This window comes from Myzus persicae, unplaced genomic scaffold (genome assembly GCF_001856785.1).
Source record: "Myzus persicae strain clone G006 unplaced genomic scaffold, MPER_G0061.0, whole genome shotgun sequence".
Lineage (NCBI taxonomy): Eukaryota > Metazoa > Arthropoda > Insecta > Hemiptera > Aphididae > Myzus > Myzus persicae.
The window spans coordinates 216,871-241,650 of NW_019100991.1; the positions used below are offsets into that span (position 1 = coordinate 216,871).

Consider the following 24,780-nt stretch of genomic DNA (forward strand, 5'->3'; position numbering starts at 1 on the left):
TCTAATAGTATAATATCTTCTATACCTAGTTTTTGTTTTTATAAGTTTTTAATAATGATAATGTACTACATGCAGAAATGTTCCTATAATACATGTCCCACCTTATATTTTTTACTTAATATTAATGTGACAGACCCAATTATTCTTCTTCCGGTCCCTACTGCTACTCTCGGCTACTGCTTGTCGTGCAAAATAAACCGTCCCTAACCCCTAGTAAAGACACGCGATACTATAACAGTGGATACACTTACCAGTTTGATTTGATAGTCTTCCGAGAACGTGGTGAACTGGAAAAGCGCCGTCCCAGTGACGATGGTGATGAGCTCGATGGGTACGGGCATGAACAGGCGCTTGTTGATGAAGGCTTTCAGGTGTGTATTGTAGGTTAGCAGCAGAACTGTGGTGATGATGGACACGGTGATCGTGGCGAAGTTGACGTCTCGTATCCGATTGCCGATGTCGTAGTAGGTGAGCACGATCTGGAACAGCCCGTTGTGGTTATCGATCTTGACGCCCAGCAGCTCCTTCATCTGGGAAGTGACCACGTGGACAGCCGCGCCGGCCGTGAACCCGCTGACCAGCGTCTCGGACAGTATCGTGCACACGACGCCCAGCCGAAACACGTACATAAGTATCTGTATGAGGCCGACCATCAGAGTGACCGCCGTGGCCACCTCGATGGGCGTGTACACAGCGGCCGCGTGGTGCGGCTGCAGAGATACCGCTTGGTCAATGAGCGTCCCGGCTGTGGCGTCCGCGTCGATGTTGGCGTTGATGTAGTTGGCGTTGGAATTGGCGTACATGCTAACCACCTTGCCGGTCATCAAGCAAACGACCGAAAACGACCCCATGGACACGTGTCTGGATGTACCCAGCAGACTATAAACGATGACGGGCATGATGGCCATGTAGAGGCCGACGGTCGGGTCCACGTTGCCGAGCATAGCGTATGCCATGCCCTGCGGTATGTTTAGCACGGCTACCGTAAAGCCAGCCACGAAGTCCTTGAAGAAGTCCTCCGACCAGTTGTAGTTGGTGAACAGCCAGTCGACTGCTGGCACCACCGTTTTTACGTCCGACCACTTCAGCTTGGATACCTTTTTCCGCTTGGCGGTCGCCTCCAGGTCCACGTCCCCGTTAACATTGCAGTCATGCAGATCATCCATCTGATAAACCGGCCGCTTCACGTTGATCACCACCGACCCACTCATCTTACCCATGACTCGGCTGTAGCTACACGACCACACAACAAACAGAATAATTGCTATTAATTATAACACTTTTAGAGTACAATGTAATATTTTGTTGTACGACTTAATTATTAAAAAATTAGGAATCTGTGCCACTTGAAAGCTCCAACTTTGCAAATCGCAGTTTGTAATTGTTGTTATTAAAAATAAAATATGAGGAAGATTGATTAATATACAAAAATGTACTTAAATAATAGAGGGATTTAAGTATTTAATTGATAACAGTAATTTTTTTTACCGTGAATAGAGAGAAAAAAATTTTCATAATATTATTATATCGTGTTATATGTAAGGGAAAAATTGTCTTGCTCATGATCTCTGAGCATAACATATAGTGTATGTATATGGATATATATATATATGCATACAAACTCCCAGGACATTTTGATTGAAAATATTGACTGACAACCTTTTTTACTTTCATATAAGACCTAATATCCTATAAGACCCCTAACCTAGGTAGTAGGTACTGCAATTTACTATTGTCGTGTATGTTATCAAAGTAACCAATTCGTAGATTTTCTCCTTTCAATCAAGGACATATAATCCAAGTATCTAATAAATGTAATCTATATAATATAATGCAATTGTTTACGAATAAATCGATATTGGTATACTGGTATTAGATTCATTTATGAAACACATGCGTAAAATAATAAGCGTACGTAAACAGCAGAACAACAAACTGAGCCGAACTTAAAAAATGACTATACAGACAGGTACGCATGTAAAATAAATACCTACATTGAAATACTTGAAAACATAAAATAATCACATGGTAAAACAATTTGTATAAATCACGATAAAATTATTTTAATTTTCAACAATAATAGAAAAAAAAAACAATACGATACAATTTTTTTTTCTAGTTAGATCACCTACTTATACCCGTGTTATATAAAAGAGTTATCAAATTAAGTTATTTAAATTTTAAGCCAATTTTCATTAACAGAATAATATTTTATTAAAGGTTAAGTAGCGTATCTTATAACATGATTATAATTATTAATAAGCCGCAATACTATAATATATTCCTGCAAGTCTGCAGCGATAATACATTCGACTAATTCATTTCATATCCGCATGAATACGTCTACACGTTAACAAAACATTTTAAAAACTGCTACTATCGTTTTCTATACAGATATATCCAAATAAACTCCTTGTGTTGTTATTAAAATATTATTATCGTCGGTATTGTTATTTTATGGTACCTACATGGCTGTATCACAAGTCCACAAGTATATTATCCGCAAGTCAGTAACATTTGAAAACGAATAGACGAAGTATCGATTTATATACACTCACTCCCTTTGAGTACACTTCAGTGACTATACTATAACTATAGGTACACTCATAAACGTATACGAGGTAAATCAATTTTGTTTTCAATCCTGAAAATTCTAGAGATCCTACACCAACACACTATAGTTCATTCCCATAGCATAAACAATAATTAAAAACAGCTTTCAAAACATTTATCTCACACGATCACTTCCCCTTCTGTTTTATACACTATAAAAACTGTATACATACATAGGTAAGTATTGTATATATAATATATCATTAAATCATCGATACGTAGATTTATTCATAAATAATAGTATATCGTTAAAGACGCGAATAGAGTATACAGTCGCATTCGAGTTAAATTATCAAGACGTGTACCGAATACCAAGAAATATAACGAAAAACATAAACGGACGACACGAAAAATAATAATAATTTTTTTTTTATCATAGTATCCATAGTATAATACCTGATTTTATTATTGTAATTTTGTATTTTATTAAATTAAAAAGTATAATTAAGAAATGTATATTTTATTTATTGATCAACTACCACCGATGAACCTTCACCGATATACACTCACACCTTCAGACGCTTCGGCTACAAACTTAAGGTCATTATAATAATATAACAATATACGATACAAATCATATAAAAGTATTAAAAAAGAAAACCTCCGACAATTTTTAATTATTTTGATATTGATTGAAAGAAACTTTCACTTTTTGTTTGACGAAAAACAAATAGGCGCAAACGTTTTATTTCTTCCCTTATACTATAAAGTAAACACACATATTAACAGTAGTACTTTATTTTGATATTCATAAGCAATCTATATAGTATGATAATCTTACTGCGGTACATTAAACTGTAGTCATAAATGAATGACAAAATCATTTTCACATATTTTCAAACGCTTTTCCTAAGGGTGGACTAAACTATGTTGGTATGGGTGAATAATGAATCTCGCACACTAAGTGGCTTAACAATTTCACAATTCCTCGTTATTTTATTCCGTTATGTTAGAGTTTTTGAAAAGAAGACAGTGTGTTTTTTAAATCGATAGTATAAATCATATAAGTGATATAACCAGGATTTGAGGCCTTAACGTATTTGTAATTTGAAAATTATTTATTTGAATAAAAAAATAACAGAAAATTGATTCAATACAAGTCTGTTTCGTGATATTTGGATTTCAAATTTAAAAGAAGTCAATTTACTTTTGTATATTTTAATTTTTCCCTCGTAGATGCACATTGTACAGATGGTTGGGTTTTAATTGAATATTTTACTAAGAAAAATCAAATCAAAAAAAAAAAATGAATAAAAAATAGTGAAATATCTACGTTTCCTAAAATAGTAAAAACACTTGATGCAATATAAAATATATCATCATAGACTTTAATACCTAAACAAAAATTAAACAAAGAATACTAATAACTAGGTAATAAGTTATAACAATAAAATATTATGTGATATAATATGTATATTGCATATAGGTGCGGAGTGTTTTTTTCTTAATAACGCATAAAATACTTAGGTAGATAATATTATTATAGGTATAACACATTATTTACATTTTAAAAACGTATGCATGCTTTAAAGTTTTAAGTATAATATATTCTTATTGTTTTTCACTGATAATTTACTACTAAAAATTTGTATCTATTTTGTATTTAAAATCAGCTATTGAACTGAAGGCATAACTGAAAGATGCAAAAACCTAATTTTTAAATATCCATTTATAAGTCACTGTGTATATTAAAATAAATGGACTGCTGTGAATCAGACCATAGTTTCTCTGTAATAGTCACGGTTATAACAACATGTATCGAATTTCAGTATTTATCATCAATTCATCAATATCATATCAATCATATTAATAAGTTAAGACTACTCGTGTCTATAGCCAATATATATACGTGTAATCTCAGAACTAAAATATTCTGCCTAAATACCAGCATGTCAACTATTTAATAATTAATATTATAGTGATATCAATAACGCAATGGTAAATTGATCTAGAATATCGTTTTCAATAATTAAAAATATCTATAATGAAACTAAGTGTATGAGTACAAACACTAATGGCGGAAAACCCCACAACCGAAACCACCGCTATACAATTGTTAAATCATATTCATGAAATATTTTTCAACAAACAATTCCACATCATGAACAAATTAAATCAGGAATTTTTTATTATTTTACAATCGACATCGCTTTAAAAAAACATTCGAAAACTGTTGTCTAGTTAATCAGAACCGCAAAAGCTCAACATATAGTAGAAAGAACAATTATAAGCATAGCCAAAACAATCCAAACAATCATATTTTGGTTGTTAAAATAACTCGAATTGTAATTTCAAGACTCAAATAATTAATAAAAAAACAACTTTGTTAAACTGTAAGACCAACAATCGTACACCATAACGACAAAACAGTTTTGGAAATAAATAAATATAGGTATTTCATAACGTTTTACGAAACATTGTACAAAAAAACACAAATATTAAATTAATGAAATTATTCACCCAAAATTAAATCATTTGTAATATATACCTCACTGCACATTCTCATTTTAGTGAACCACATTCCCGAGCGAATGAGGATCAAACAAACATCTTTCGTTAGACGGCCGGTGATAACTACTACAACAAAGGCCCACGTTGTAATGAAGTTTAATGGAAAATAAAAATTAAATCAATGTAGATCGCGATTCATGTCGATTATAAAAGAAGTGGGTACAAACTGCAGGAAAACAACAGTGGTAATATAAAGATCGATCTGGATTACAATATTATTATTAGTCTTATTGGTATAACACAATTATGAATATTTAACAAGTAATTATATAAATAGGTACCTACATAGCATCCGTCCGATGATTTTACCGTGTAAAGTCAAAAATTAACTAACGTAAAAAAAATTGTTCGAAAACTTTAAAAACCATACACAACTACGACATTATGATATTTATTATATACGTGTAAACAAGTGTTCGAAACTGCGAACCAACGACATACGATTTTCCGCTGAGCATATGTGTACGTAGTTCGCATGCGATAATGTAATAAATTATACTTACAGACGACAATAATAATTAATAAGCGGGATAATAATATAAATGCGATACGATAATAATATATAATAATATGTGATTGCAGCACGAAATACCTATAGAAGATTATCGCTCATTATTTGAAAAATATTTAATTTATAGGTAGGTGCGTAGAAGTGAATTAAAAACATTATATTTATTATTTAAAAGGGTAGGAGGCTAGAAGTCGATTAAAATTGTTTTTCACTACGCATATTAATTCATCATTTTTTTTTAAATTTTAGGATTCTATTACTACCTATATATTACATAAAATTATTATAAATGTTTTTTTTAAGAAAACAAGAACCAGCTCTCAGGAGGAGAGGGAGAGCAAACTTACCATCACCCCACCCACTCAATTACACCACTCTATGAAAGTATGATTTACAATATGCGTCTTATTACGAAGGCACTTACGAGAAAAGTAAACCATATTTGAACACGTTCGGCGAGTAATTAAAAACACTCTGCTAGTGCAGAATTATAATATCGACGGCGTCGTGTAAATAAGGCTGCTGTTTAGGCTAGTACGCATAATTATCTTTTTTCTGTACGTATGTACTAATGTACTATGTATCTTTGAATAATAATAATAATATGTAATCCCAATTTATACGCACACATTCTGGGATACTCGTATCAAAACTATATTATAGAAAACAACAATTACCTACCTACTACGAGTCTTTGCAATAATCCTTGTAATAGTTTTTTATTCTATAAATATGTATTAATATAATTATACATTATCTCCAACACATAATGTAAGACAATAGTTAATTGCACAGGTGGTATTCCTTTATTAGCCATTATTTAAATTATCGTGTTTTTAAGACTGCATGAAACTATTTATTTAATAATTGAAACATTCGACGTATATAACGATATATACGTAGATGCGTTATGTAGGTACGTAATGCTAAGTAGTTGTTATATTTTTAACTCTACAATGTTTGCAAATTTTTTTTTTTAATTTAAAATGTATAACGCAACATAAATGTTTACTAATTAGTTTAAAAATAATAACATACAGCATAGGAACAGTTTATAAAGAGGTACCTAAGCATATAATAACGCCTGAAGATAAAAGTAAACTTTATGATTTTTTTTCTAAACTTGTCAAAAATTAAAGTATTCGAATCTTTTAAGAACCTAAAACAATACGTATTTCATAATTTCTTTACAGACATAATATGATAATGATAATGTATTCTGAGAATCACTCTATGATAACATAATCTTGACATGTTTTTACCAAAGCAATCTTTTCATAATAAGTCGTATAGATTATTACCTATAAATATTTTTAGGTACCCTACTATTCAAAATCATTTAATTTTGATTTCTGGGACTGTACTCTATGATCAATTTACAACACATATATATAATATATATTAGCCCATGACAAATTTAACGTAAGTCATTTATGAGTATTTTAAATACTATGTGTCAACTTTTAAACTTGACACATGTCCAGAACATAATAAAATCACAGTTGTGTGATTGCCAATAGTGCAATAAACGGTTCGATAGTCATAAGTACTATTATTATTTACCATAAGGCATTATCTTATTAAGCAATTTTTTCAATGATGATAAGTACAATAAATATACATTAAAATAAAAAAATAAAAATTATTAACAAGATTAAATTACTGTTTGTGAAAAACATTTAATTTCATTCAGAAATATTTTAGAAAAATAACTATTGCGTATACGTCAATATTATCTATTTATTTTAGTTAATCGAATCATAAAAACTTTAATAATAGATTAAATAGTCGCAACTCACAGCGTTGTGATAAAATTAATATACAAAAATAATTAATGGCACCTAAACTATTTCGTCCTCTATTGGGATTTGAATCATATATGATCTAAGTAAAAATGTAACCTTTTTTATAAATTAACTAAAAATATAATAGATTTATATTTTGAGTAGGTACAAGATAATTACTTAAATGTATACAACATTAAAATTAAATTGAAATAAATTCCTATAAACATGATACAGTAGGGACCACTTAACATAAAAAAAGAGAATTTTCAACAATTTAGATAAAATAAAACAGAACATGTTTAAGTAATGAAAATGCACAAATCTAATATCCATATATAAGCACTGAATTCATGTTTTCCTAACGTTGATATAACAATAGAATTATTATTGTTAAAGTATATCAAATATAATATTTATTATATCATTTTAAATTTTTGTTAAAGAAAAATACGGTTATATATATATATATAAATACTAATTTCATGTAGAAATCATTAATATAATATCAACATAATATAATGTAATAGAAAGAGCCAAAAGAAAAAAATATAAATAAATGGTTACTACTGATGACAAATATAAAAAATAGAATAACAGCAAGGTATCGATTAAAAAATATCGAAAATCTACAATCGTTTTTATTTAAACATAATATTGAATGTTTATGAATAAACTCATATTAATTGTACAATAAAACTATAATAAATTTTTGAATGACTTGAGTATTGCTTTAAAATATATAACCGCTGTATTATACTATAATAATCAACTCTACTCCATAATTACACTTATAAACTGAGGTTCTGCACAATAATTTCATGAACAATTATTTAAGTAATTCTTATATTTAAATTAAAAATATATTATTAAATTTAGGTACAGGGATATAGTATTTAAATTAAAAATATATTACAAAATACTTATAACTGTACTTAAATAAAATTAACTCATAAGATTGAATAATTTTTGTTTTGAAACTAATATTCTATATTCTTAAGTTAAAATTTCTTAGAATTATTATTACTTATTCAAGAAAATACATAACATTTTATGTGATTGTATTTCTACATTTCTTTCTGAATTCTACTGCGACGAAAATATGGAATTAATAAAATAAATTACATTTTTCAAACCAAATAGTTAATAATAACTTTTTAGCTAATTGTATTATATTTCATAACACCATAAGGTCAGTGAATCAGCACAAGGCATCAACAATAATAATTTTAATCGAATTCTTGTAATAAATTGTGATTGCATTGTGTTTTTACACTTATTAATTTTCACTGAGTCTATTCAAAACAAAAACCTGCGGCAAACTCTAATATATCAAAACTTTTAATTCTTGTATCGATATAATATAACAAGCATGTAAGAGTAAAGAGTGATTTATAAATAATATTGACTAACATTATCTGCAGATAACCTTTAATTACTCCATACTTGTACCGTTATTATTTATTTAAAGATAAATACATTTTTCACAAGTATTATAATATGAACTGTATATTAAACAAGGATTTACTGTAGGTACTTAATCTTGTAAACAAAAATTATGAAAGGTCGAACACCTATACGTTGCTATTAAAATATACTTTGACTAATTAATTTTAAAATAATTTCGAACAATGCACATAACTATATAATAATAATAATATTAATAAATTTATTTTTTAAAAAAACAAACAAACAAAATAAATAAATAAAAGTATAAATATAAAATATTAATAACAGGTTTACAAGCTCATCCAATAACCATAAGTATGCTTGAAAACGGATGAGCTGGGTTCATATTATGAGTATGTAAAGAAAAATGTTATAAATTTAAAGTACTTAAATTTTAATAGTTAACATAGTAGGTAATAAACATTTAAAACCAGAATAAAATAGTGTAAAATAAACAAAGTTAGCTAAATTAATATTATATTTACGTAATAAAAAAATTCCTTTAATTATGGGACCGTGTGTTCCAAAATTCGTATGATTACATGGTACAATTAAATTAAAATTGTTTTTTATTCTTGTATTATACCAATGCAACGGCTAAAATTAAAATCCCCATAAACTTCATAAACTTGAAAAATAGTTCTAACTTTAAACTCTGAATAAATTAAATTATTAATAGTTGCTGTAATATTAATATGTGTGAATAATATGTACAACCCCACATTGAAACACCATATGAGAAAACTGATTGAACAAGAACTAAATAGATAACCCTAAGAGTTCTAATATCTAGCATATTTTTGAGCAATCGGAATTTATATAATAACTTTCTAAGACGATTATTTACGGCATAATAAATTTGTTCAATAAATTGTAGTCTTTAATCAAAGTATACTCCAAAATATTTAATACAATATTATATGTATGATAATATTATACAACTATTATTGAACAATCCTTCCATAAGTGAGTAATTACTATTTTATGGATGTGGTTTGAGATGAGTCAATAACAGTTTGAAATTTTGAAAAGAAGTTATGATACCCAACACTTGATTTTGCGACGAGTTCTATTTTTCAGTATCAAAGCATATACGAACGCTTCCAAATATTATAATTTTACCGCAAACACTGAAATCGTGTGGTTTACGGTTCCATACGTATTCGTATTCGTTTCCGTACGTATTCCATACGGTTTATGTTGTGTAAACTGTTGAGTGTGTAGTACGAAATCAAAAAGTGTGCTGTGGCTTGCAACTGTATTATGAAAATTTGTTCTTATCATTTTTTTAATGTTGTATTTTATTTACAGGTACCTACATAATAAATTTAATCATTATATGAATAATCTAAAATAAATACAATTTGAAGTTAAATAATCATTTAAATTTCTACCGCAAGTCCGTAGACCAGTGTTTCCCAACCTTTTTACTACCACGGACCACTTCGACAATATTTTATAGGTCGTGGACCACCTCAATTTTACGAAAAGTTGGAAGGCCTTTTTTTTTGCTCATTAACAAGTATAATACGGTTCCTCAATAATTCGTTATGTTTTTCGCTGTTTGAAAAAAAAAATCAAAAGAAAAATCGATGGTACCGCAGACCACCCCTATGACTGACCCAAGGACCACCGGTTAGGAAACTGCCGTAAACCAAGGCCCTCGTACATCGGGGGTAGCATAATTTACGACATAAACGGTAACGAATGGACGTGGTCTAATATGTATGTTATATGAAAAATAAATATTTTAGCCTGTGTTCTATTGATTACCTATGCACATTACTTATATAGTTGTATACATTACACAACACGTGAAATATATTTTATGAAGAACGGTATTTTTTAATAGTGCCTAGTATGCAACTATGATTATTTTTTAACCCTATTCAAATTTTAAGGAACCTATAGTTATATTTCATTAAAACATGTATTTATAGCTAGGTATTTATGTTAAAATATAATAACTCAAACTAACTACACATAACAATAACAACAAATATAATAGGTAGGATAACTAATAAGTAGGATAACTTTACTCATAATATTAGGCAAATTATAAGTATTGATATAATATAAACATATATACTATTATAATAATGTGAATTAGAAAACGCTTTTGGTTTATAAATAACAGTAATGGTCTTGATGATATTTGCAAATGAAGAGTTCGCGAAACACAGTAAACAGATGCAAACTGCATGCCTAATACAGTAATTCGTATACAACATTTTTATTACTAATTTTAACTATTTCTGCGAAGCAATAACTTTTCTTTTAATTTTTAACATGAAGTAGTTTACGTCAAAACTTAAATTACACGTCATACAATATAATTAAAATAAAAAATAAAAAATTTACAATCTAATTGTATGAAATTACTCATAGGCGTTAGTACCTATATAAACAAGAAAATTATTTCACCAAATAATACGATATTTCAGAGTTACGAAAATGTGATAATTTAATATAGTTAGTAATACTAATTGCAATACGACCAGTAAATGTGCAATTAATACTTTTTAATACTTCAAGTATTTTATTATTTTATTTTAATTTGGTCTTCTTATTAAACTCGATAATATGCGTCTCTGAGGAGTATCGATGAGTACGAGTACATTTGTCACCCCGATGATAATTTTGTGGTAATGAGATTTATCATTTACCCAGCTACCCATAATTTAAAATACTTTTATATTTAAAAAACAACAAAAAAGTTATTCATCATCGTTACATATAAATTACAATTTTTGCCCACTTCTGGACGGATATAATATAAGAACTCACATAGTGACATCTGTATTGTATATTGAAAAATAAAAATATAACATTTCAATAAAATTTACCAAATAATATTTATATACCTAAAGCAACGTTTAAAAATATCCAGTAACGTGAACATTCAACAGCTGATTGCTTAAACGAAATAAAATATAATACTTGTGGTTAAATATTTTGTATAGAACAATTCATATTTGTGAAAGAAAAAAAGAATTCTAAATTTGTTAAACAGCCGTATACTCGTGTCATATCTACTTGATCGAAGTATAATATAGGTAATTACAATATTATATTCGTTACATATGTGATAAACACTCGTATTTAAGGTCACATAGAATATAGTTTGCATCACGTTCATTATGCAAATAATATTTGGAAACTCATAGGTTAATTATAAACTAAATGCAGATAAAAACCAAAAATTATGTATTGTAATATATACCTATATGTTCTAAAAAAAGTTGAATTTTGCATTCCGAACTTTTTGGTAACCGAAAACAAAACATTATAAGTAGTGTGACGTTTGTATAATTAATATTTTTAGCCTTAGAAAATCCATTGAAAAGACATAGCTAGACAAACAGCGTAATTTGAACATGTTTTATTTTAATTTTATGTATAGGTACGATTTTAAGAAAGACAATTGAACAATTCACGAATACTCGTATAATAAGCTAATTAAACTTATTAAACCCGTCATATCTATGTAATTTTTCCCACAACAATAACTCCAGACACTATGAGTTTCATATATTTTATCGTGAAATTATTGCTATCACTCGTGTACAATGTATATATTATGATAAAAAGATTGAACTACCTAATTTTTCAATTCATTACATTTACTAATTAAAAGAGTTTTGAAATAATGACTGATGTGTAAACAATGTAGTAACATGCGATTTAAATTATCAATTAAGGTCAGTATGGTAGTCCAGTTGTATAATATATATATACGTTTATATAAATGCCTAATTTTAATTCAAATAGTAAAACGTTTAAAACATTATGTTTAACATCTCGTAATTATGAATAGCCGAGACTATATAAGTATAAGAGTGGTGTGTATATTGAAACATTAAACTGGTTGTAGGATTAAGGTACACACTACATAATAACACAGTTTATTATTTGTAATTTAAGTTACATAAAGTGCAACAACGTGGGGAAAATTAGTATAGTTCGATTCGATGAATATTATATTATGGAAATATAACAAAAACCTAATTTTTTTGTACAGTTTATACGATGGGAAGTTATATAATATTATCCTCTTAGAGCTTAAAATGCTTACATTGTATAAAATTCGAACCTACACAGTTAGACATTCTTTTAAAATTATATTAAAAGCATATTATTATTTTACAATTCGACACAACTAGAAATACCTACAACCGATATACATTATCCAGGTGTATTACACAGCACGAAATAGAGCTCGAAATAAAATCTACGAAATGTTTTTTTTTAATTTTAATTAAAATTGTTTCGAACAATCATTACGATAATATAATATTACGCTCGACTACAAACCCAACTCCGTTACACATGTTTAAACGTATAGGAATTCGGAAGAATTATTGCGTGCGCATTTACGACATTGCTGCAGTGAACCGAATTTGTAAAGTATAGTATAGAACTATGATGTAGTGTATTGATACATCTACTCAAACGTATCTGAGCGAAGAATAAATCCGACGAAAAAATACCGGAAAAATTATGGAGGAAACTGATTTGAAAAAAAAAAATAATCATATAAATATCGTACCTAAACCGATCGAACGGGTTATGATAATATTTTGTAGGATAAAAATATATACATTATTGTTACCTATTTTTATCTCACCGACACGGGCCAACTGATGTTGTTTTCGTCCGTTGGAGATTTAAATATAATAATAATATATTATTAGTATTATATTATTGTGTTCCGTTACGTCGAGCGTCGCGATGGATTTAAAACATACACACACACACACACACACACACGACCGAAAATATTGCAAACGACACTTATACGACACAGCGAAAAAAAAATGTAGAACACTTTAAATTTTACGATATTATGGAATTTTTTTAAAATCGATAGGTAAATAATTATGTAACACTTCGACGGAAAGTATGATGAAGATGGAACGAAACAATAATGACGCCGAACACACCACGCGGGCACGAAAGCGCGGCAGAGCCAAATTGAAGAGGACCCACAGCACTGGCGACGTATTGCGGCCAGAAGACTTGATCGTTGTGACGGACTTCGTGGCGGTTTTGCCGCACTTTATTTAACCGTCGGCGTGAGGCGGTGTCGAGGACGCGAGCGGCCGGCCGCGGGCCTGGGCGACTCATCCGCGTGCCTGTCGAAAGGGGAGGGGAGGGATCGGGCTACGACGGACGCGCGCGGGTCGTGACGATTTTTTAAACGTTTTTTTTTCTTCTCTCTGCTAACAACAATTAACCATTGATGGCGTACCTATATAATTGTCGCCGGGATAATCGCAATTATATTATTATTATAACAATAATTATTTATGATTTGTTATTATTATACCTAATTATAATATTGCCTACTCGAAACCTCCAACGGTTAACCGCGTGCTATGCAGTAGATACTAGATTGTCGGGACATGATCGACCTATGGGCTAGGTAGTGGTGTGCATAAGGCTAGATTTTTGAAAGGCTCAATTTTGAAATAAGTCCAGAAATGTGGGCTAACATTTTCTTTCACGCTCGTGTGGTACAGAGTCTGTGGTCATCTTCGGTGATAATAATAATGAAAGACATATTCGATATTAAACAACACAATTGTTCGGGTATTCAAGAAGTAATTTAATATATTAATTATAGGTATCTATAATGGTTAAATTGCTTTAAAAATTATGCGTACTTGTATGTTAATTTGTTGTGATTGATATTTTTTTAAAGGATTTATTTTTAATTTACAGAGCTATACATGGTGTTGCAGTATATATTATACAATTATACATTTTAAATAATCATATAATAATAATGGTACTTTTTCATTCTGGAGGATGTTGATGAATACCTAGTATAAGACTGTATATACTGCGGGTTGATCTGTAGAAATCACGAAAACGACTAACCGGACGAAGATTTGAGTTTATTAAATACAATAAATTGAATAATAATATTCCATCCTAATTGATAGAGTATAAATAAAAATATAGCGACAATCCTAAATTTCGACAATATACGACGACGTTTGAAACTTACATAATATTATAAGTATATATTTCCGCACTTTGATGCGAATACTTCGGCACGCATCAAAGTGAGGAAGTTATCATAGTTTATTTATTTCTTGTGCATGTTTTAAGATTTTTGTTATTTTGATCTTGTTTAATATAGCGGCTAAGATTATAGCCTATTGATTTTAAATATTTGATGAGACAACGTTGCATGTCGGTGGCCTCAAGAAGTACTGCAATAGTAATTAAGTATAGTAATCAGAAAAGGTATTTATTTTCATCCATTTTTTCTTTTCAATGCATACTTTTACGATTTTAAGAGAATAATAATACAGTCCAAGTACATATTTTTCAATGGTTTTAAGTATACTATTAGTCATATATGACTCCTTGTATTTATGATATAATTGAATAATGAATATTGATGTAATGATGGTGAATGGTGATAATAATAATAACAAAAATCGAGTGATCGCGACGTGCAAAACGTTATTACAAATTTAGAAATGACAAATAAGATATGTGAAAAAAACGGAAAAATAGAATACAAAATACGATGGTATACGCACGCGTGTGATCGCGTGTTGAAATTTCACGACCCGATCGCGAAAACTGGTAATTCTAGTATTGGATACAGCATTACCGCGGGGGTCTCGCGGACGCGCTGCAAAATCGGTCACTGTAGAACGAATTTATGCATGTACGAGAGTACGAGTGTGAGTGCAAACAAGTCGACTTGGTTTTTTCATACATTATATATACAAGGTGATTCCTCAAAAGCCTGCTTATCGCTTTCCCCTCCCTAATTCCGTATAACCGTACGGTTTATTCAAATTTTTATTTCTGGAATTTTCCAAGAAGGTACACTTATTGTATAAAAGTACACAGATCCTGTTGGGAATGCATATAGACCAGTATTTGAGGGGTGATATATAGGAGTAATCGAGCCCCACGAAAATTCGTTTATAAATTATATTTACTTTGTTTTATAAGTCTCCATATTATTTAATTAAGTAAATACTTATAAATATAATAATACATTTTTTTGCTGTATGAAAAAATATTTTTTGTCATATTGTCATGCCAATGATTAATGTTATAATATACCCTAATATCAAAGTATTAAGTATACTCTTTTCTATGCCTATGAGTGATGCGGCTGACAAACGCGGCCTTTCCACTCTTATAAGATTTGATGAGTGACGTATAAAGTACTAATTATTACTATTTAGATTTTAGTTATCTCTAATAAGGCTCTACACTAACAATTTCGAAACATAAGTATTTTTTTTTTTTGAAATGAGAAAAATGTTTTAATGCTAAGTCTCTCCACTTGGTAACAATAGAGTAAAGGAATACTCATATTTTGTCATACGTCTTCAATTTATCTAACAATTTCAAATGTGCTGCTATTATCAGATTGTTAATACTATTAATAATTCAAACAATTTCTTAGGTAAAAAATGGAACGGTTCGGTATTCTTTAATATTATGTACTTATAAATTATAATTCTATTACAACCTATCTGTTGATTATGGAATTAATCAATTTTCAAACATGAAAAAAAAGTAATACAGATTTTGTTTCTTAAATAAAGTTAAGTTTTGATTCTTAAGTTAATTTTCATAAACAATAGTCACCTGTTCATATACACATCACACACACCTTTACATTAAATTACATACTCGAAAATTCAAAAAAAATCTTATTATTTAAACAAAAGCAACCCAATTAAAATGCAGATGACGATTGCTAAAGGCAAATCACACTGTACAGTATACATATAATGACTGATATTATTAAGTAATGTTATCAGGTTGTACCTACTTTTGCGTCGGTAGCGGACGAACCTTACAATGATCCATTAACCGCAAAATAGCATAAAATATAATAATAACATACATTAAGATATACCTACTAGAAACTGTTAAGACAGGGATTTTTTTTGAAAATGTTTATGTATCTAACTCAATATTCGAACTATTAGTTTCAGTGTTTTTTAAGTTTGTGTACAACTGATAACTATAGATATCGGGGTTATGATAATCTGTAAATTGTATTAACTACCGGGTAATTATTATTAATCCATCAACATTGTGTAATTTTTTATTTAATTAATAAATAATTTTATCATTTAATTTTAAGCATAATAAGTGCTCGACTAAATTATAAATATATTGTTAGTGTTTTTTAATTTTAATAACTACCTAATTCTATAACGTGTTTTGAATGTTTTTACATTATTTGTTACAGTAATAAACTGTAAGTGCCTAGTACTGCCTAGCCTACTACTTTAAATTCGAATATTTTAGAAATGCGGAGGAACGTAATCACAAACATATACTTATATTATAGACACACCTATTATACTTTTTTCAATTTTTAATTTCAGACATCTAATTACAACAACGACAAGGAAAAATTGTAAAATTTTGAAAATATTATCAATGTATGTTGATGGAGGTTTAAATGATGAAAACGAGAAAAAAATATGACTGATAACCATTTAGTATATGTATATTAAACTTCTATAATGTGTTACAAACTATAAAATTAGTCAATAAGTACATTTTTCATAAAGAACATAAGTACTTGTACATAAAACTCATTTACTTAATGAAATATTAATATGGTTGTAATAAACATGTTATTTGTTTTTATTAATTTTTTTTACAAAAAACAACTGCAAAGATGAACAAAATATTAGAAAAACATTTAAAATACATTTTTAAAGTATTTGGATAGTACTTATACCAGTATTTCATATACTTTTAAGAAAAATTATTACTTACAACACTGCGTATATATAATAAATTATATAAAATATACATATTATGTATGACTGTAGTGGTCATATTATCAAACTCACTATCATGGACTATTATAAATAAAATTGATATATCTGTAATAGTTCATTAAGTTTAATAACTCAAATACTACTCGTTCCAAAACTGATTTATAATTTTGATAACATAACATATCCAAAACGTTCAACTGCTTAAAAGGGCATAATAAAAATGGATGGTTTCGATATGAAAGTTTTGGTACCTATTACTGCAGAACACTACTTAAAAGGACGCCATACCTGCATGTGTTGTCTCCGTCTTACAAACGTACAACATATCAAAAACTGTTTTACGCAAAATAGAACCACTCAAGCTGTAGTGTCCAATCTAATCAACCAAATTTTCACACTATTGATAGCAAAACATTTACTGTGCAACATATTTTTTATTTTTTCAATACCACAAATGCAAGAAAAGTTCTTATTGTTTATAAACTCATTATTTCAAACTTGAATAACTTTTTTTTTATTTGTGATATTGAAAATATGAAAACCATGTTGCACAGTAAATGATCTCCTATTAATATTATGACATTTTGGTTGCTTAGCTTGGACTACAGCAGTTTGAGTGGTTCAATTTCACCCAAAGCAGTGTTTGCTATATTATTATACGTTTGTAAGACGGAGGTGTGCGTTCCTCTTAAATTACATTTAAAAAAATAGTAGGTACCTTTTAAAAATATATGCTTTATTAAGTAGGTACACTTAAAAATTCCATATTAAATCATAATTTGAATAAAATGTATGATTAAAGGATAAAATGAGAGTGAACATACTTCGTGAATCACTCTGTATATCATGTTACACACCTGTTATAATATACAGGAGAGTCGCCACGATATCAAGAAACATAAAACCATATATTTTTGCGCATCATTTATAATTATTGTTAATAATTATAAAAATAAATGTTTTCACATTCCAGATCCGAACAATAATAATTAGTAATATATTATTACAGTATCCGTCCATCTTTGTACATGAGAAGCCAGATTGGGGGAAAATGGAATATGTTCCGATCTACATAATATGCAATATGCGTAACACTGTACCCTGTACATGTTATATCGACAAAAAAAACCAATTTATAATAAACTGAGCTGATAATTATATTATGTTATAATGTGGCCTCGTTAACAATGGTTTTGATTCGTATTAAATATCAGCAGTTAACACTCACGTATTTAATACTAAAGTAGTGACTATTGTTTATACTTTATATATACATTATATTGTAATAACTAATAGTATTACTATTGTGTACTATAATTAAGGCACACATTTATATTATATCCATACCCAATATTATAAACTCCAGATAGTAACTCTATATTCTATTTTTCTTTTTTGCTTGGAAAACAATATATTCATGGTCAAATGTACTTGTTACTAGTACTATTACTTCGCATAAACGCTCTTCAAAACAATTAATGAAACACGAACATTTTGTCAGTAAAGTAAGCAGAATATAATAACTTGGGTAAGCAAAGATGTTTTTTCTTTGATTTTACTAAAGTCCAGTTAAATTTAGAGTTGGAAGTTGTTTGGCATAATGTGGTTGTACAACCTACTGACTAACTCATCATTGCTCATCATAACAAAACTACTGATGTAAGAGCAAATATATGCATTCAAGTGGTTATCATATAAATATAAAAAAAACAGTCTCAGCCTTCGTTCGCTATTCCAGATTAAGTGGACTTTCTAGATTTATCTAGCTCAAAACACTTTTAAACATTTCTATTCAGTACCGTCGTCGTAATTACTGCGACCGTATTACTCATGTCTTATATTGTATAGCATTTATTATGAAGTTCCGAATTGGATGTGACAAAAATGGTGGAATCGGGTAATTTTGTGATACAATATTTGAAAGACTATGCACATGCCTAACACATAGTGATCCGTACGCGTATATGTTATGAAATATTATAATCTATAATAGTATCTACAGTCGGATCACGTCAACATTCTAAAATCTAAATCATTTAACTTAATTTATTTTGCTATAACTTAAACTAGCACATTTTTACGCATTTTCGAGATCTGACATCAAATATATAAAAATGTACACCAAAATAATATAAAAGTTAATGACGTTAAAAAAATACCAGGTGGTTAGGTATAACTGTATAAGTACCTACTTAGGTAGTTAGGTACAACATTAAAAAAAACATTATTAATGATAAATACATTTATGTATATATATGACCATACGAACATATAAAAATGAATATTTAACTTTAGACATAATAATTCATAAAACATATACTGCTCTCTCCTTTCAAATAAAAGAAATCTAACTAATAACTGTAGGTAGAATATTTTTTTTTTTACGCGTTTCATATCTGTTTAAACAATAACATATATTTTATAAATAAGTTCATACGTTATTATTTAGATCAATATTTTACACAATAAAATGGTTCGCATTTACATAACCACTGCCCAATATACATTTAATTTAGTTAAACTGAAACATAATATTATCAAAAACTATAGATTTGGTCAAAGTTAGAACTATTACCCAAATATAAGCGCCTATTCTAAGCTATAATTGTTTTATAAACGACTAAACACCAAACATTTTTTACATATAAAATGTATATTGTTAATCACAAACAATATTGTTAGGTATTTCAAATATTATGATTATGTGTAACACATATAGACAAAGAAAGAATACTTATAATAAAGGTACAGTTACAAAACAAAAAAATACATTTAAACAACTACTTAATGATATAGACGCGTTAATCTTTAAATGGTCTAATTTTATTGTCTTAAATTTACCAACACTTTCAACTATAATGAAAAACAATTACGCTTACGTTAGAATAAAATATACTTAATATAAACTATAAAGTATTTCAATTCTGTTCAAAAACCAATTGTGTATTATATACTTCTTAAGTAATTCAGTGAATACAATATGCAGAATACATAATGCTAATACTATTAACGTTTAGAATTAGTGAATACAATATAGTTTATTTAAAAATGATTATACATGAATAAAAATGCGTTAATCAGACGTGTATATCATATTAAAATATAATTACTACAGCCATCAGTGAGAGACTGGCAATCTTGAGCCCCGGGTTGCGGTTGTTTTCAAAGGCTCACGAGAAAAAAAAATTATTTAACTATTCTATGTTGGAAATATGTTTAATGAAGTCAATAGCAACGAGTAAACCTAAAATAATATAAAAATGCCTTTTTTATTTTGCTTTACGCAACACTTTATAAGTACCAAATATAACGAATTCATATAGGTACATCTCATAAATTGAAAATAAAAGACTTACTTTTCATAAACATAATAATTAAAATATTTTTTTATCATATGAACCAATTACCAGTAACAATATATAATTAATATTTTAAATACATTTTTTTTTAATGTTTTTAAGAAACAAACATTTTTTTAATAATTAATGAAATAATAGATTTTACAATTGTTCTAAAAAAAAAATATTTATAAGAAATTATATTTAAAAAACTTTTAGTTGAACACAAATGATTATGTGAAAATATTATTAATTATTATTTGATCTATGGCATTAAAATATTTTAAGACTACTAGAATTCTAAAATACGTCCTTATCGATGGATAATTCGAAAATTACATATTATACAAAATATAATACTAATAGCCGATTGGCATAATTGTTTGAGGTGCTTACAAAATAGAAAAAAAGCTTTAAATAACATCCTATCATAATAGTCAATAAATAATAATTGATTCCCAATTCCTACTTTCGTTAAAAAAAATTTGTGAATTTTCAGACTTATTTCAATAGGTATGTCACCTTTCAATATTTTAAGTCAAAACCAAAAGACATCATCACTGCATAATGTATTATAATATTACCTACCTAGTTAGACAGTACCACGGTAATACCTATATGGCTACATATATCATTTATATTATAAATTATAGCTAATAATATTCATTAATTAAGTATACCTAGATCAATTTTGAATGTATGATGTCAACCCAAATATCAATTTCAGGCCCAACTAGTGAGGTCAATGATAAAGCAGGGAGTGATCACATCTCAGCAACCCTTGCCAGTTGGTCACGAGCCACAGTGAACAATAGACATGTAATTTCAGATATCGTGAGAAGATATTTTTAAAAAAATCTAAAATAAGCCACTTTATCGACAAGATATTATAGGCTGCATTTGCTTCGCGATTCGTGCATCGTCAAGTCATCGGCGCAGGAAAGCGTATTTACAGTGTAAAGTTATGGTATTCAATTTTAAAGCAAAGAAACTCAATCACGAAAATCAATCATCACATTTTAAAAACGAGTATGAGTGCTAGTTACTCAGTGTTAAAACCGGCTATCACAACGAAATTTCTTAAAAATATTTTATCGATGTATTTTTTCATAAAGAGCAACTAAGCACACAGGAAAATGGAAATATTTTCTTTTTGGAATGCCATTATTATACCAACTATAGTTAAAATGTCTTTACTACATGAAACTTTCAGATCACTTTTTTTGTACGTGCACGGGAAATAAAATAAACATCGTAAGACCTTGCCATATATTCCTTACTTCACTCAAAATCTCAAACAAGAAACAACAAAGAAAACTATAGTTGAAGTAGTCAAAAAAAAATATTTAATATAATATTGTAAAAAAAGAGCAACAAATGTTTATATTAAATGACATCCTCGTGCAAGACTTCTTTAATTTAAAATGATTAACTATGTTATAAGCAATTGTTTATCATGTTCTTCTAACCTATATTGGCTAATTAATATAATACAACCAAAATGATTCTATGTTTTTATAATTTCCAACCACGATTCATTAACATATCAATGATACGCGCTAAAACATACTATAAATTATGTCATCATGTGTTTATTACTTATTACTTGTTAATAAGAAAATATAGATAAAATGATTATAAAAAATAATTTATTAATTTTAAAAAAATCTGATAATAGTTTTCAAATACTCAGTTATAAAAAAATTGTCGATTAATCCAATAAGTTGTAATAATAACAAATGATGTACTTGTGTAATTACATTTTAAACTCGCTAGTATTGTTCCTAGTACTTTATACCATCATGTTCATCGGTATCCTAATTTTTCGTTTTAAACATAAAAATAGATCTATAGATATGATTTAATATGAAGTACTCTTAAAAAGTAATTTATATTATAAGAGTTACATGTTTGTATTAAGTATATTCATCTTTGTAATACCTGAAGATAATGTATTTACTAAAATGATGAAATTTATTAAACTTATAAAATCAGCTTGTGCAATATTTTTTTTTATAAAATGTATTTAAAGTAATGCTGTGGTTTTTACTGACTATCAACTAAACTTTCTGCTACTAAAGTATATTATAATATAAAGTGCACCGCACTATTTGCACTACGCCTATTGCGCATCAAAAAAAAATCATTATGCCTATAATTTTATATCATTATAATAACCGTATGGTTTTAGTTTCAATTAATATCCTGAATACCCGTGGTGTCCCGTTTAAAATTAATACAATTTGTTTATCAAAATGCTATTAAACTTGAGATTTTTAATAATTATACGTATTAATGTATTATTCACATTACTTGTACAATGTATTTATATTTAAGATCAATCTACAAAATTGTTTATAGATTCTCAACTCAATTCAAACATTGTAAAAAATTATACTAAATACATTTAAAAACTAAATATCCACAATTAAGAGTTATACAAGTATTCTACTAACTATTTGTTTTTATTGAAAAAATTATTAAATAAAATTAGCTGTTAAATATCCATGATCAGTGTCCAGTGATACACAAATTTATTGATGACATGCACAAAAATTTATATAGTAAATATAATTTAATTAATAAAACAAAAACTAATAGAAGTTATTTAATAAATGCGTTATGTATAATATTAAAATAATATATTTAATGAGTAAAATAGAAATGAAATGTTAAAATGAATTATTTAAATAATTGTTAATAAAAAAAACTTATGGTTAAAAATTAAAATATTTATAATTAATACATTCGAGATTCAATGATTTATTTCACCACAACGTAAATTACTTCAAGAAATCCTAGGTCATTAAAATAATCCGTGTTTCATACTTTCATCACATAATTATTAATTAGGCACCTACATATAATGTTTAACTTGTTAAAATATAAAAAGATAATCATTGGCAATTAGCATATTAAAAATAGTATTTTAAACAATATAGGTGGGAGGTACCTATATAACGAATAGTAAAATAAATGTAAAACATTTTAATACTGATAGTATATCAGACTTAGTGGTATTCAAAAGCTTAATGATTACTAAGTTTAAAGTTATTATTTATTACACCTAGAATTTAAGTTAAATTAAAAGTCTTTCTAGTTATATGCTGTTTGTCTATACTATGAAAATGTGAGAAATAAGTACATAATATAAAGGCTCTCCTAATGATAAATAGTAACAAAAATTATACAGATAATAATTCTCTTTACTATAATTTATAATTCAATATTAATACATTATTTTAATAATGTTTTTATTGGCTTTAAAAAATTTATAAATTAAACAATAATTTAAAATATATTACAAAATATTAAGTTAGAATCATAAAATATATTTTCAGAACTTAAAGTAATACAGTTAAGTACAAACGACACATTTAGATAATAATTATGAACATATAGGCAGATACCTACTTCATATTTCCTATCTGATAGTTTATTACAAGTGAATTAAGTATCTGAATTAACTATATTCTAAACCTACTAATTGAAATTATATTAAAACGTACAAAATTAAAAATTAACAGTTTAAATAGAACATAATCCACCAACATCTCCATATTTTGGTCAAAATTAGTTTTTGATTACACATTATTAAAAACAAAAATAATTTATTCATTAGGAGTATGTTTATATATTTTTTAATTATTTTTTAGTGCAACAACAAGACATCTCCAAGATTTATTTCTTAGTTTTTAAATCACACAAATTTGCTTTTGACAATTTGTCACTGGTTGCTGCTAATACAAATTAAAGTTGGATCTAAATATAATTTTAAAAACATTTTC

The 24,780-nt window shown here is 27.9% G+C and overlaps 1 protein-coding gene across 5 annotated transcripts in view; it reads right to left on the reverse strand.

The window, feature by feature from the left end:
* Positions 1–24,780, reverse strand: part of LOC111027164 (solute carrier family 26 member 10) — a 58,478-nt gene that overhangs the window by 8,791 nt on the left and 24,907 nt on the right. For 2 of the 5 annotated variants that reach the window (XM_022305398.1, XM_022305397.1), the window contains one exon: positions 252–1,233. In XM_022305398.1, coding sequence (XP_022161090.1) covers positions 252–1,233 — 982 coding nt within the window. Of the gene's footprint in view, positions 1–251; positions 1,234–5,409; positions 5,603–13,480; positions 13,928–24,780 lie in introns of those variants that run through there. The other 3 variants (XM_022305400.1, XM_022305399.1, XM_022305401.1) reach the window with 3 other exon arrangements.